This window comes from Schistocerca piceifrons, chromosome 8 (assembly GCF_021461385.2).
Source record: "Schistocerca piceifrons isolate TAMUIC-IGC-003096 chromosome 8, iqSchPice1.1, whole genome shotgun sequence".
Lineage (NCBI taxonomy): Eukaryota > Metazoa > Arthropoda > Insecta > Orthoptera > Acrididae > Schistocerca > Schistocerca piceifrons.
In genome coordinates this window covers 128,754,298-128,769,449 of record NC_060145.1, presented here as the reverse complement: position 1 = coordinate 128,769,449, position 15,152 = coordinate 128,754,298, and the positions used below count along the sequence as shown (strand labels likewise).

The 15,152-nt window shown below is 41.6% G+C and overlaps 1 protein-coding gene across 2 annotated transcripts in view; it reads left to right on the top strand.

Moving 5' to 3' along the window:
* LOC124711759 overlaps positions 1–15,152 on the top strand; it is a 100,562-nt gene that overhangs the window by 49,367 nt on the left and 36,043 nt on the right. Inside the window, exon 5 of one of the 2 annotated variants that reach the window (XM_047241974.1) lies at positions 10,721–10,859. The exons of the other annotated variant lie outside the window; for it this stretch is intronic. Within the exon in view, the coding sequence (XP_047097930.1) occupies positions 10,721–10,859 (139 nt within the window). The remainder of the gene's footprint in view (positions 1–10,720; positions 10,860–15,152) is intronic. 2 annotated transcript variants of the gene reach the window in all.

The following is a 15,152-nucleotide window of genomic DNA, read 5'->3' as shown; positions in this document are numbered from 1 at the left end:
GCAGTGGTCCACTGTGGAAGAGAGGCTTACCCCAGTGTGGGTGAATGGTGTTGACACCACCCTGGCTGCAAACCACTACCCTCCAAGGCAGAAGTTCAGCTTCTGCTGTGGAGCCTGTAGATGACTCATACAGTGTACTGCTCCAAGTCCACGGGTGTGGGCTTAACCCCACGAGCTGGCATGGTTGAGATGGCAGCCAAGACTGGAGTCACCTGCTCACAAGCTCATAACGTGGTGGAGATTTCTAATCGATATTAATAAGCTTGTGGCCTCTGTTGGATGATTGGTCACCACTGTTCTGTCTTCTGTTGGCATCACCTGTGGGGTGTTCAATGCGGAATTGGCCATCTATTGGGCCCTCCGTTTTATTAAACAGTCCTCCCTCACCCAAGTTTTGTTATATACAGATTCACCACTTGGTGTTTTTCCCACCACCCCCTGGTCTCTGCCATCCATGACCTTCACGCTGATCTTGGTGATGCTGCTTGTTCAGTTGATTCCATTTGGATTTCTGGCCATGTAGGTATCCTAGTATTGAACTTGCTGATCAGTTGGCTGGGGGGAGGGGGAGGTTGAGGGGCAGCCACCTACCTCTCCCCCCCCCCCCCCCCCCCCCAACCACCACCACCTCATTCTCTGTGTCCCCTCCAGGTGCATATTTGCAGCTTTACATCAAATTTGTTTTTACTTAACTGTGGGCTGACTCCTTTGAGGCTTCTTCCCTGTATATTAAACTTTGTGCCACCAACGGGCTCCTACCATGTGGTGTACTTCCCTCTGTCTCTCTTGACAGAGGAGTCTACCATCCTCTACTGTCTTCGTATTGGCCATACTAGGTTGACCTATACTAGGTTTTTTAATCTGCAATGAGCCTCCCCCCCCCCCTCCCCTTTGGAGCTGCAGGGCTCTGCTCACGGTGACGGATTACCCCCGCCTTTTGGCCCTTCACAATAAATATGCCCTTGTCTCAGGTGTTAGGGGACAACCCTTGCGTGTTTACATCTATCCTTGGTTTTCTGTGTGATAATGGTTTTTACTCTCAGGCTTAAGTCCTTGAATTTTTCTTAGCCATTTGAGTTCCTCAGTTAGTGTAGGCATCGGTTATGGGGGCCTTGACCTTGCAGCCAGGTTCTCCCCACCATTTGTCTACATTTATCTAATCTGTTGTGCTGTTTTGTCCCCTCTTTTCTTGCGTCTTCTTCCCCTGGTGTTGTCCCCATTCTGTCATGATAATAGTATGGTGTGAGTGTCAGGACGGGTCAGTGGTGGTGCTGGTGTGCCACCATGCGTAGCTTTTCTGGTGCACACTTGCTCTCCTCATTCCCACCTACCTCCCTCTTGTTCTGTCCTCTTCCTGCTGCCCTGTTGTCCCTTTTCCCTCTTTGTTCGCAAATTATCCCTTCCCCTTGATTGGACTGTGCTGTTTGTGTTGTTTCTCTCATAATTTTTTCCATCCTAGAGCATGGGACCAATGACCTTGCTGTTTGGTCCCCTGCTCCAAATCAACCACTTAACCAACCAACTATTTGACTGAGAACACACCCCACCACTCTATTAAAAGCATCACTCAACAAGACAAACTATTTCTCATAGTTCAGAGAAATTAGTACTGGACTTTACACTTTTTTTAACTTCTCAAATGTGTCTTGCCATTTCTTTGTCCATTGGAATTTTATTCTCTTTCTTAACAGTCACATATGTGGTACTGACATATCTGTATATCCTTATATGATTTTTCTGTAATAATTTACTAAACCAAACCAAGACTGAAGCTTCTCAGTATTGTCGAAATTGGAAATTCCTGCACTGGCTGCACTGACCTCAGATCCATCTTAAGTCCTTCACTGCTAATCACATGCCCTAAATATGCTATTGCTTCTAAAGCACAGTGACTTTTTCCTGTGCTCAGAGTTGAATGCACTGCTTGTAACCTAAAACCCTCTCACAAACATTGTTTATGTTTTGCCACATTTTTATATAGTTATATGATTTAGGTATACCATTCACTGGTGAGGTTTCAGTCCCATCAGTATTCCATATAATCAACTCTTAAATGTTATTGGAGCATTCTTCAACCCAAATAGTGTCCTACAATATTGTTAGTGACCTCAGGGGACTGAGAGTGCTGTTTTCGGACAGTCCTCAGGGAATACCTCTGTCTAATGATACCCACTCCTCAGATCTGTGGTAGAGAAGTACTTACACTATCCCAAGTTTCCAATAGCTTCAGTGATATTTGCTATTGGATACACATCAGTCAGCATTTTACTGTTAAGATGTCCAGTCTTTAGTCACAGCAAAATCAGTGTGGTGACTTCTTTGGCACAACTGCCATAGCTGCCATGCAGGGCCTGTTAGTTGTTGATCAATGAATTCTTCCAGCAGTGGCTACAAATATCACAATATGTGGTAAGGTATACAAAATAGCAGTGACTCATTTCCTTTAGAGATATGGCACTGCGTTACATGTGTCATTGGTAAAGGCCTTTGAGGGTAAAACAAGACCTCAAACTCTAACAATAATTTCTCCATTTCCAATCTGTCCATATTTTAAGATTCCTACTTTCTTAGACAATGCAGTTTCACCAGTAGTATGCATATTTCTCTGGTGCACACTGACTGATTCCCTATTGACATCATCCAGGACTTCCAAATTAGGTACAAACATTCCTTTCATCAACTCTACTCCACCACCAAAATTATCCAAATTCATGGAAACCACTTTCCTGTCCACCTTATCCCATATGTGTACAGTGTTTCTCCTTACAGATCAGTGTGATGTGTCTAATACATCATTTTTCTGCAAGTGGTTTTTTGTATTAACTGGCCATTCTGGTTCCACATTTACACGGACCAACTTTCTGATGCCTTGTGTCACAATAACACGCAAATTAATCCTTTGTTTTGTCGACTACAGCTCAAGTGTTCACCCTTTAAGGTTGATGCACCTTGCAACAGTGCTTCAGTGGTGACAGGCTCCCCCCCCCCCCCCTCCCTCCCTCACAGCCCCCATCCCTCCCCTGGAACAGTGTCCCTCTAAGTTCAACAACATCTGTGTCACCTAAGGTCAAATTTGACATGCTGCATTGAAACCATGCAGTGACCTTCACTTACCTGGGGCACAATTTCTACACATTGCTTAAAATGCTGAAACCCAACCTGAAAATGTATTATTTCTGACCCCAAAGACTCCATATCACTATCTCCAGTTCTACATAAATCATAGCGTTGAGGGTTCAATTGCCTCTTGCACATGAGATCCATACTTGCTATCGACCCATGTGCACTTGTGTCCAATAAAAAATTGTGCGTTCTGCCCTTCACTACTCCCACTGTACTACGTTCTGCCTCTGCATCCATAATAGTTGCATCGAAATTTACCTGTAGCTTTGCACAGTAGCATGGGGTTCCCTCTTGGACTAAAACTTCCTTATTGATCCCTTGCTTCCCCTTACCATTCTTATGATCACATTGGTGGTGTCCAACCACATCACAGCTACCACACTGAGGTTGGCAACATTGCCTCTGCACAGGTCCCATCCTTTGACATCTGCAGTACCTCCTGTTAGTGGAAAATACTCTCCTCCTATTTCACATTCCTATTGCTACATCAGTTTCTTCAAACTCTGTTGCTAATCTGACCACAGAGTACAAATCCTTCAGGGTATACATTCTCACCCTTCTTGATGTATCAGGCAGAAAGCTACTTAAAATGCATTCAGTGCCCTCTGTTCTGCTTCCTGGAGCATGACTTTATTTGCCTCATCACTCTCCCCTTATTCACAGGTTAGCACATTAACCTTTCCTGTCTGCAAAATTCTCTATTGACTCATTGTGTTTCCTTGACAGACTACACAATTGTTGGTGTAAAAAGCTCATGCTATTTTGCTTCTTGTACCGCTGTGACAGGCCTTGGTTCAGTTCATCAAATGTTTGTCCATCTCTTAGCCCCATCGTACATCTGACATATGTAATGTCTTCCCCTGTCAACCATAACTTTATCACCTGCAGTAACTGATCCTGCAACCATCATCAGTTCTAACTCTTAATTTCAGGTCATCCAAAAAAGACATTAAATTGATGCTCAACTTTCCAGAGAAAGGTATGATCAAACTGGTGGTGGCTAAGTCTAATAAAGAACTAAATTGCTCAGCTAATTCTAACTGTTCATTCCTAGATGCAAGCTTGTTATGTAAGTCCATATTATCTGCTCTGAATTGCTCAGTTTTATTAACAAATGCTTGAGCTACCTCCCATACCTAAGATAGTTGATACAAATTACCAGTTCTGATTCTGTTCACAGTGCAGAATGCCCTAGCAAATTACATTCACTGCATTTCACTGAATGTAAATAATCTACTTCATATTACCGCAGAACTGAGAGAGATGAGCTGGTTCCACTGTCTTTATAGACATAACTATCCAATTTCTATGAATCTCCAGCTCATAATATATATCCTCTGCACACAAAACAGGGAAAAAATCACAAAAACCAACAGTGTGCTCGCTCACCTCCCTGTGTGACAAAATTGGATGCCATGATTGCAAAGCCATGCTGTGACCTTGGTGACCAGGGGTGAGTGGTGATTCTGCAGTGTAGAGGCAGTGGACAGGTGGAGGGGTTGAGGCATCAGTGGTGGCCAGAGGTGGCCAGGAAAACTCAGCTGAAAAGTAAAACATCTTTATTCAGTCTCACACTACAATGAGGGAATGTTGCAATGTCATGGATATGCCTTCCTGCAGATGCATGATCTGCTGGCCACACTGTCAACTACAGAAGGCCGCAGCAGTGTGCTGGATGTGTGGTGTCTGTGTCCTGCTTTGCTGGCACTGTTTGCTCCACTCAGCAGTGCATGCCCCTGTTAGCCCTGTGTGCGAGAAATACCAGTGGCCTGAACATCTGTACAGGTTCTCGTAGAGGTCCACTGCTACCAGAAGAGATGTTCATCCCTGGTACAGGTGGATGGCAGTGGTACTACCTATGCTGTGAACTGCTGCCAACCAAACCAGAAGTTCAGCTGCTGCTTTAGAGCCAGGAGACAGCTCATCGACTTTACTGCTTCAAGTCCACAAATGCTGACTTAGCCCCGTGAGCTGATCTGACGGAGACGGCTGCCCAAACCAGTGCCAGCTGCTCACAGGCCCATAACATGATGTAGACTTGCATGACTTTGGTATCTCGAAATGTTCTGTCAGAATGTGCATAACTCTGCTAGACTCACACTCACGATGTTCATCAGTGGTGACACATGACCATAGCCACCAGCCAAAATTTCATTATTCTTGTAAACTTTTGAATAAACTTGTGACAATTTTACCATAGAGGTTATTCGCCTTCCTTCCCTCCTCCCAACCTCTACAGCATGAAGCCTTCAACAACTACCATAACATAATCTTAACTGAAAGACCTCTCACAAAATCCAATGAATATCTGGTCATATGTGAAAGCTGTCAGTGGCATCAAGGTGAGTATCCAGACACTCCTGGATGACAGAATCTGTAATTGATGAAATTGTGGCAAAACTGCCAGAAAATATTAATATCTTTGCTTTTTTGTACTTCGTTTTACTTACTTTGGTTGTTGACTAGTTGGTGTGAGACATTCGTCATGACTGTTACCGTGATTGTCGAAAACTATTTCTTTGTGTTTTGATTTATCTTGTGCCAATAAAAATATTACATAGTGAAAGTAAATGGTGTTTTCTGTGTTATAAGTATAACACCCGCCATACTGGTGACCTGCGACGCGCAACATACGCCGATTCGACAATGTGGCCGTTTACTTTGACATCTCCACATCACTCACCTTCCGCTCCTTTCAGACTACAACATGATACTAATTGTGCCTCCACACTGACTTTCCACGGTTTCCTACACACAACACCACCAACAACCGGGATAAAATTGGAAGATAGGTACAACGCCGTGGAGTTTTCTCTGTCATCAACAATGCCATTGTGGACTCTTTCAACATCGTCAGTGATGTCACCTGCTATGAAATCTTTTCCTACGTTTGTCTATAACAAACCAATCATGAGTGCTGTGCCTAAATTTGTGACTCACAGTGCATCGTATGTACAACCTCCTGTGACATGTAGTGTGCAACAGTGCCCCAACACTATGAACCTCACAGACTTTTCGAGCCCACAGATCACTTGGAGCTCCCCATATATTGCTGATAAATCAGTTTTGGACACATTCTCTCCCCACCCACTACAAGAATCACTACAAAAACAAAAGGGGAACAAATTTCAGTGACAACAATTACTGGTTGGACAGTCATTCTGCCCCGATTGTTTCCGCAGCCCCAGCTGCGCCTCCCGCACCAGCCATGTTTAAACCAGCCGGCACGAACGCCGCGAGTGACAGCTTCATAAACACTCCGCCACTCCCGTCCGCTGTGCTATCAAATCTGTTACATCCACAACACAAGAGTGAGAAAATTCCTAAATTACCAAGGTTCACGATGGACAATCCGCATACGTGGTTTATTTTGGCAGAGACTGTATTCACTGCCCTAAACATTGATTCAGATAGTGCTAAATTTATTGCACTTATTAATGCCCTAGAGGACCACGCTGAGTGGGTACAGGACGTAGTGCTGTCGGCGGCCCCTGCATATCGTTACACACTGGCAAAACAACAGATCTTCGAACGTCTAGCTAAGACTACGCAAGAGTCTGTTTTATACATACTGCAAGATGTACATCTCAAAGACTCTACTCCTTCACAACTATGGCGACGTATCAGAGCAGTCTTTGATAGCAAAACAATGCCCGATGAAGCTTTTCTTTCTGGGTTGCAAAGCTTCTGCAAGCTATCCAACTGCAGCTCCTATCACACAATCAGGAACCTCTACAAGCGAAATTATTGCTGGCTGACGCCGCTTATAAGATAATCAACAGAAGAAAGTTATCTATGTGTGCCCCCCTTGATATTATGCCTCTCCCGTGTGGCAGAGGCCGATCTTTCCAAGACAACAGACAGAGTACACTGGCTGAGCAGCAGATTCCACACCGTCCTTCACCATCTCATATCACAGCTTCAAGTGACGTCTTTCACCCGGTAACAACACAGGATCAGCAAGTTTATCCTCTCTGCTGGTATCACTCTGTTTACGGTAGTATAGCTAGGAATTGCTGCTCACCCTGTGCAATGCGTCCAAACACACATGGCGGGCTGCTATAGGTGCACTGGTCCGCACTGTAACATCAAGTCGCCTAACAGATCACAGGCTAGTACTTCCGAATTATTCTCCCGGACGTTTGTATATCCAGGATATAGCTTCTCAGAAATGGTTTTTAGTGGACACTGGTGCTGATGTGAGCGTCATTCCACATTCAATGGTCACTTCTACAATCACGCATTCGCCTCACCAAATCAGAGCAGCCAACAATTCCTCATTAAAGGTTTATGGTGTAACGCAACTTCGCATTTAGTTCGATGATACACATAATTATGAATGGACATTTTCGGTAGTAGAAATGTTTCAGACTTTCAATATATCAGGGGTAATGACAATGTTGCAGCAGACTACCTGTCACGCCTGTCCTCCCTGAAGACAGCTATTGATCCTCACAGCTTACACGAGCTCCAGCTATCCAACCCAGAGATACAGCACCTTCTCTCTGACTCTGATACTTCCTCACAAATTGCTCTACTTCCCTTCCCTAATGATGATTGCTCTTTGTATTGTGACATTAAAACAGCTCATCCTCATCCTATAATCCCTAAAGCTCTTAGGAAAGACATTTTTGACACAATCCACAATCTCGCTCACCCGAGCATTCGCGCGACTACGCGCCTCATTACAGAGAGATACGTTTGGCCTAATGTAAAAAGAGATTGTAATTGGTGGGCATACCATGCCAGAGAGCCAAAATACACAAACATACTAAGCCCCCATTAGGCAAATTTACTGTGCCCTCAGGTAGATCCTGTCATGTCCATTTGGACATCGTCGGTCCATTACCGATATCTAACAACTTCCGTTACTTACTGACCATGATCGATCGTACCACACGTTGGGCCGAAGCTATCCCCATCGCAGTCATTACGGCCAAACTGTAGCTAACGCTTTTGTCCACCTTTGGCTTTCTCGTTTTGGTTGCCCTACTTCACTTACCACAGACCAGGGGAGACAGTTTGAATCTAATCTGTTTAATTGCCTCTGTCAACTGTGTGGTATCAACAAATTCAGAACTACAGCCTATCACCCGCAAATCTAATGGCCTAATAGAACGATGGCACCGTACCCTGAAGGTCGCTCTCATGTGTCATTCTTCCTCTTGGACTGAGGCACTCCCCTGGGTCCTTTTAGGTTTGAGGACGGTTTTCAAATAAGACCTTAAAGCGTCAGTTGCTGAGATGGTATATGGAGAAAACTCACACTTCCGGCGGATTTTCTTGATGATCCTCCTCTACTTCCCAAGGATCAACTTCCCGAGTTGGTACGACAGGTTCGACAGCATATCACCAAGTTACGTTTTCTGCAACCTCGATCGCATGTTACCCCTCCGGTTTTCATTCACCCACACCTCAGTTCTTGTAACTATGTGATGCTCAGAGAAGACGCCGTGCGTCCACCCTTTGCTCCACCCTACACTGGCCCATACCGGGTCCTGTCAAGCTCTGAAAATACTTATACAGTCCGCTTTAAGAACAAACCATCTGTCGTGTCCATTGAGCGCTTGAAACCAGCATGGATCCTTAATGACACCAACATACATGATAATGAATTTTTTTTGCAGGAAACTTCAGAGGCCTGTCCTCTCCCTTCTCCACAAGCTAATCAAACACTCTCTGCAAGTCAAGGCTCCCCTCTTCTATACTTCACGCCTCCGAGTGCCAGCAGTAATGAACTAGTGTTTCAAGTGAACTTGAGTGACTATGATGTGGACTCTATAAAAATACAGCTTGTGGACACTTTTCTTTTTTTATTTGAAATTCAAAACAATTCTGTGCCATCTGACCAGAAAGACATTAAGCTATTACAGTGCTTCAATGTGGCTCCTGGTACTTCACAAAATGACATTTCAGCCTATGTAGACTCCAATAATGTTTTATTTATAAGAGTAACCCCCCCCCCCCCCTTCTCCTTCATCTTCTCCAAATTATCCTACCCCTACTGCTATCACCCGTGCTGGCCGCACCATACGGCCACCTCTCAGACTTCAAGATTACGTCATGCCTCAAATGTTTACCTTCCCTTTATCACTTACTCCTGATCACTCCTCCTATGCACTTTCGCTCTTCGGGGGGGGGGGGGGGGGGTCTCTGTGGCAGAAATGCCAGAAAATATTAGTATCTTTGCTTTTTTGCACTTCGTTTTACTTACTTTGTATGTTGACTAGTTGGTGTGAGACATTCATCATGACTGTTACCGTGATTGTTGAAATCTATTTCTTTGTGTTTTGATTTATCTTGTGCCAGTAAAAATATTACATAGTGAAAGTGAATGGTGTTTTCTGTGTTATAACACCCACCATAATATCAATGTAAAAGGAGAAATGCTAAACTTCATTTTTATTGATATCAGCAAAGTAAGAGCAGGAAACTTCACTTTACAAAGAAAAATTCAGAAATACTATCCTGACTTTACTCTCACACCATTGAAAAATTCTATTAAATAGGTACTGGTGCCCATGGCATTGGGAAACAGGTCTAATAGCTAAATTTAAACTTAATTACTTGGCCCAGTGGAGTATCTATCAGATTCTATTCAAAATTTGTTTTAGAATTATACCACCTGTTAACCATAATATAGGTGAGATTCCTTGAATACAAAATTGTGTCTAGTAGTTGGAAGAAACCATGTCACATGTCTTCAAGAAACATAGCAGAAGTAGTCCAAAAACCACCATACAGTCTCATCAACATCCTTCTGTTGTTGTAGAATGCTATACCTTTGAACTCAAATATGATGCTTTATCTCAAACAAAATGACCTCCTCCATGCCAACCAACAGGGATTCTGAAAACTTTAGTCATTTGAAACCCAACTTGCACTTTTCTCACATGACATCCTGAAAGCCATGTGTCAAGACTGTCAGGAAGATGTAGTGTTTCTTGATTTCTGAAAAGCATTTGCCTCAATAAGATACCATCACTTATTGACAGAAATATGATAATATAGGGTAATAAGATAATTTGTGACTGGACTGAGGATTTTTTTGGTAGGGATTATGCGGCATCTTATCTTTGATGAAGAGTCACTGACAGATGTAGATTTTCCTCCAGGCATACCTCAACGTGATATTATTTCAAAGTGATGCAAAAATTGTCAAAGTGCTTTAAACTTGTAGTTCCCATCAACATATATATTCTCATGCAATGGCCACAATGTACAAGATGATATGCCAAGTTCCCTTTCCAATTCCACTTACCATTGTACTAAGCAAATAGTAATTGGCTGAATGCCTCTATATGTGGCTTGATTTCTCTTATCTCTTTCTTTTGGTCCGTATGCAAAATATATGAGAGATAATGTGCACTTTTTTTACAGCTGCTCTGAAATGTTCATTATCTCGGTTCCCTCAACAAAATTTCACAGTATGACATTGCATGAATTGTATGTGATTCATTGGAGGTTCCTTTTGAATTGAATTATTGTCATGTACTACTAGCATTTATGTTGTTTACCTGCATCCCATTATTTTTGTAAACATTATCAAAGCTCAGTATAGTCTTTGACATGATTTTATTACTTGTTTCATATCCAGTAAATATGAAGAACTGAAGATAACATCAAAAAATGATCAAGGAAAAAATACTGAAGTCCTGAAAGAATTGCAAGAGGTAGAAGCAGAATTAGAAGCCAAAGAAGATGAAATCACAGTCCTGATGAATCTTTATGAAGAGGTTGGCAATGTTTCCATCAATCAGAAATATTTGAATCATTTCATAGACAAATTTAATTCCAATAGTTATTACTTTGCCTCTGTCTTGACATGAACCTGTGAGTGGCTGGTCTTCTAAACTATATTTGAGTCAATCATCTCCTTTTACTTCTCTAGTACACAATACAGAAGTGCAAAAGCTGCTTTTAATTTTTGTAATATTACTGCTAACATTTTACCACATCAGAATCACTGGTATGTTTATATTTGCTTTTTTTGTGTTTTACATTTTACATGCTATTTTGTTGCATATTATTGTTTATGAATATTGAATAGAAAAAAAATCATGTACATATTCTGGTATGATTTAAAAAGGGAAATGCATAGGCTGAAGTTAGATATAGTGGGAATTAATGAAGTTCAGTGGCAGGAGAAACAGGAGTTCTGGTCAGGTGCATACAGGATTATAAAAGCAAAATCAAATAGGGGTAATGCAGGAGTAGGTTTAACCCTGCGGCAGGCGCGCTTAAGATTGCTGCGTCAGCGGGTGCATGCGGCACTCAGTACCACCTACATTTAAATACATAAAAAACAGTTCTTTTTTTTAATTTTTTGGTGTAATTAATTATTTACTGTTTATAACATCATTCTTAACAGCAACTTTTAATATGATCTGTTTACATATGTCCAAGGTGCATGGGAAAAATAAAATTGCTACAGAATATCTGACATACATTTCGAGGATATTTCCTAAGCATTACTTTAATAACAAATTCTAAATAAATTATAACCACATATATGATTCGATTGTTTACCATTGTTGAAGCAAGTTTTACAAAAATGTGTGATCTGTATAAAAACTTTGTAGTAATAAAAAGAATAAGGCAGTCAGTAAATACATATCAAGAATCACGCACTTTCTTCCTCCAGAGAAGCTCTGTAATCGTTACATGTGACAACATTGTGGCAATGTTGCTTGCAAACAAATCTTTTGCAGCTATTGCAAGTGACAGTAGTTTTTTTTTACCATCACAAAGATGGCACCTCCCACACCTTCTTACGATCTCAGCGTGATTGGCAGGAATTGATTGATGAGATGACAGAAATCCTTGAATATCTCGTGGTAGAGTAAAGAGCTGAGCCCTTTCTTTCAAATGGCCATCCATCAGAGCCAAGGCCAGGTTTGTTAGGTAGGTTCTTCTTCTGAATCTTTTCTCTGGATTGTTTGCAAAAAACAAGACCTGGGAATTTATCTCAGCAATATCCAGATAACAAAAAAACAATGCTAAGGGCCATCTTCTTGTGGTCCTTTGTATAGAGTAGGATGTACACATATAATCCACAGTATCGACTCCATCGTTTGTTCATTGTAGTCCAAATTTACAACACACTTGCCTGTAGCGGTGTCGATTTCAGCAGTTTCATGCATTGATGACAGGAAAAGCACAGCCTTGTTCCTTTTTGTTTGGCACAAAACAAGACAGAAGTCATCATGAAATCCGAAAAGAGAATTTCCAATTTCTCGTGAACTGTTGGGCAAAAATTCCAGAGGAATTTCCTTCTTGTTCTTTTTCAATGTTCCAATGAACGTTAGCCCATTTTCTAAAAGATGCTGGGCTACAGAGTAACTACTGTAGTAGTTGTCTGTAGTTACATTCCTGTGAGTTCCCTTGATTGGCTCTTCACAATATCCATTGGCTGGTTAGATGCAACATATGGTCCATGATTCTGTCTGCCCCAGTTTACTTCAAAATTAAAAGTATAAAATGTCTTGCTATCGCACAATGCATACAACTTCAATCCATACTTAGCAGGCTTATTGGGCATGTACTGAACAAAACCACAAAGTCCGCAAAATGGGACAAGCATTTCGTCTATGGTTGTGAACTCCCCTGGACTGTAGTTATTTCTGCAGTTGTTCAGAAATGCTGAGTGGAGATTGCGGATGGCAGCAAGTTTATCAGTTGCTAGTCGTTCTTTTCTTGTAGGCGTATCGTCAAACCCGAGTGACCGGAGCAAGAACAGAAAGTGCTCGTAGCTAAATGCTGCCCTTAGAATAATCATTCCTGTTCCATTTGATGCCCACAGTTTGCAATCTCTAGCACTTGAGTAATTCACAGATGATCTACTGTTATTTATGTACTTGTGTTTGCAACGACATAATCAATTATCTCAGGATCAAACAATTTGAGAAAACTTTCAATTTCAGTTTTAGCTTCTCTGCCATCGTGTTTTGGGCCAGGTAGGACTTCGATTATATTCTTACGTTTTGATTTCCCTGATAGTGCTAACGGATTATTTATCCACAAAGTTTCTTGGTCCTTAACAATATAAAAATGGCTGTCATCATGTGGCATTCCTTTCACTTCATTCTTGTCAATGCATGACTGCTCAGATTTGCTGGCATGATCTGAAGTTTCAATTATTTCTGCCTCCTCATCACTGTCAGAGAAATGTGCGTAATCTTCTTCGTCAGATGATTGCAGAACAAGACGCTCAATTTCTGCTGGTGTTAGTCCTTTCCTTTGTGCGGACGTGGGAGATAATAAAATAATTCCAATACCAAAGCAATGTTAATAACTAAATCATCATTCACCCACAGAGTTGTAAAACAAAGCTTCTAATCATCAAAACATTCGACAGTGGCACGGCTACATGTACTTACATTACCGGGCGCGTGCGGTACGCAGTGCTGTCTCGGTGCAGTCGTCCACTTCACAGGTGAGTCACAGCTGTTATGGTGGGTATAATGTCGGTGCAGTAATGCAGTTTGGTGCATGACTAAACAATTGAAGCATATGTAGCACCACTGTTGTGTGCTCAGCGCACTGATGTAATTATTGAACAAAAACAAAATTGGCGGTACTGTATGCCGCCACACGCCCGATGCAGGGTTAATAATGAGTAAGAAAATAGGAATGTGGATAAGCTACTATCAACAGTACAGTGAATGCATTATCATATCCAACGTAGACATGAAGCCCACAGCCACCACAGTAGAAGTTTATATGCCAACTACCTCCATAGATGATGAAGAGATGGAAGAAAAGTATTATGAGGTAAAACAAATTTTTCAAATTGTTAAGGGAGACAAAATTTTAATTGTGATAAGGCATTGGAATTCAATAGTAGGAGAAGGAAGAGAAGAAAAAAATAATAGGTAAATACAGGCTGGGGGAAAGGGATGAAAGAGGAACCTGCTTCATAGAATTTTGCATAGAGCGTATGCAAATCATCACTAACACTTGGTTTAAGAATCATGAAAGAAGGCTGTATATGTGGAAGAGACCTGGAGACACCAGAAACTGTCTCAAAATCTGGCAGAAAACCCTAAGAGATTCTGGTCATATATAAAGCACATCAGTGGCAAGACGCAATCAATACCTTCAATGCATGATAAGAACGGTGAAGCCACTGATGACAGTGCCACTAAAGCAGAGTTATTAAACATGGTTTTTTGAAACTCTTTCACCAAAGATGATGAAGTAAATATTCCTGAATTCCAATTAAGAACAACTGTCAAGATGAGAAACATAGAAGTAGATCTCCTCCTTGTAGCAGAGCAGCTTAAATCATTCAATAAAGGTAAGGCCTCTGGTCCAGGTTGTATACCAGTCAGCTTCCTTTCAGAGTATGCTGATACAGGAGCTCCATATTTAGCAATTATATATGACTGCTCTCTCATAGAAAGATCCATACCTAAAGACTGGAAAATTGCTCAAGTTACACCAATACCCATAAAGGGAAATAGGAGTAATCTGCCGATTACAAGCCCATATCATTAACATTGATTTTCAGTAGGGTTTTGGAACATATACTGTGTTCAAACATTATAAATTACCTTGAAGAAAACAATTCAACACAGGTTCAGAAAATATCATTCTTGTGACACACAACTGGCTCTTTATACTCATGAGGTAATGAGTGCTATCAGCAGGGGATGTCAAATTGATTCCTTATCTTTAGATTTCCAGAAGGCTTTTGACCCCATTCCTCACAAGAATCTTCAATCAATCTGTGTGCCTATGGAATATTGTGCCAGTTGCGTGACTGGATTCATGATTCCGTGACAGAAAGGTCACAGACAGAAAGTCATTGAGTAAACAGAGGTAATATCCAGCGTTCCCCAAGGAAATGTTATAGGCTCTCTATTGTTCCTGATCTATATTAGCAATATAGGAGACAATCTGAGTAGCCCTCTTAGATTGTTTGCAGATAATGTCATTTACCATCTTGTAAAGTCATCAGATGACCAAAACAAATTGCAAAATGATTTAGATAAGGTATCTGTATGGTGCAAAAAGTGGCAGTTGAC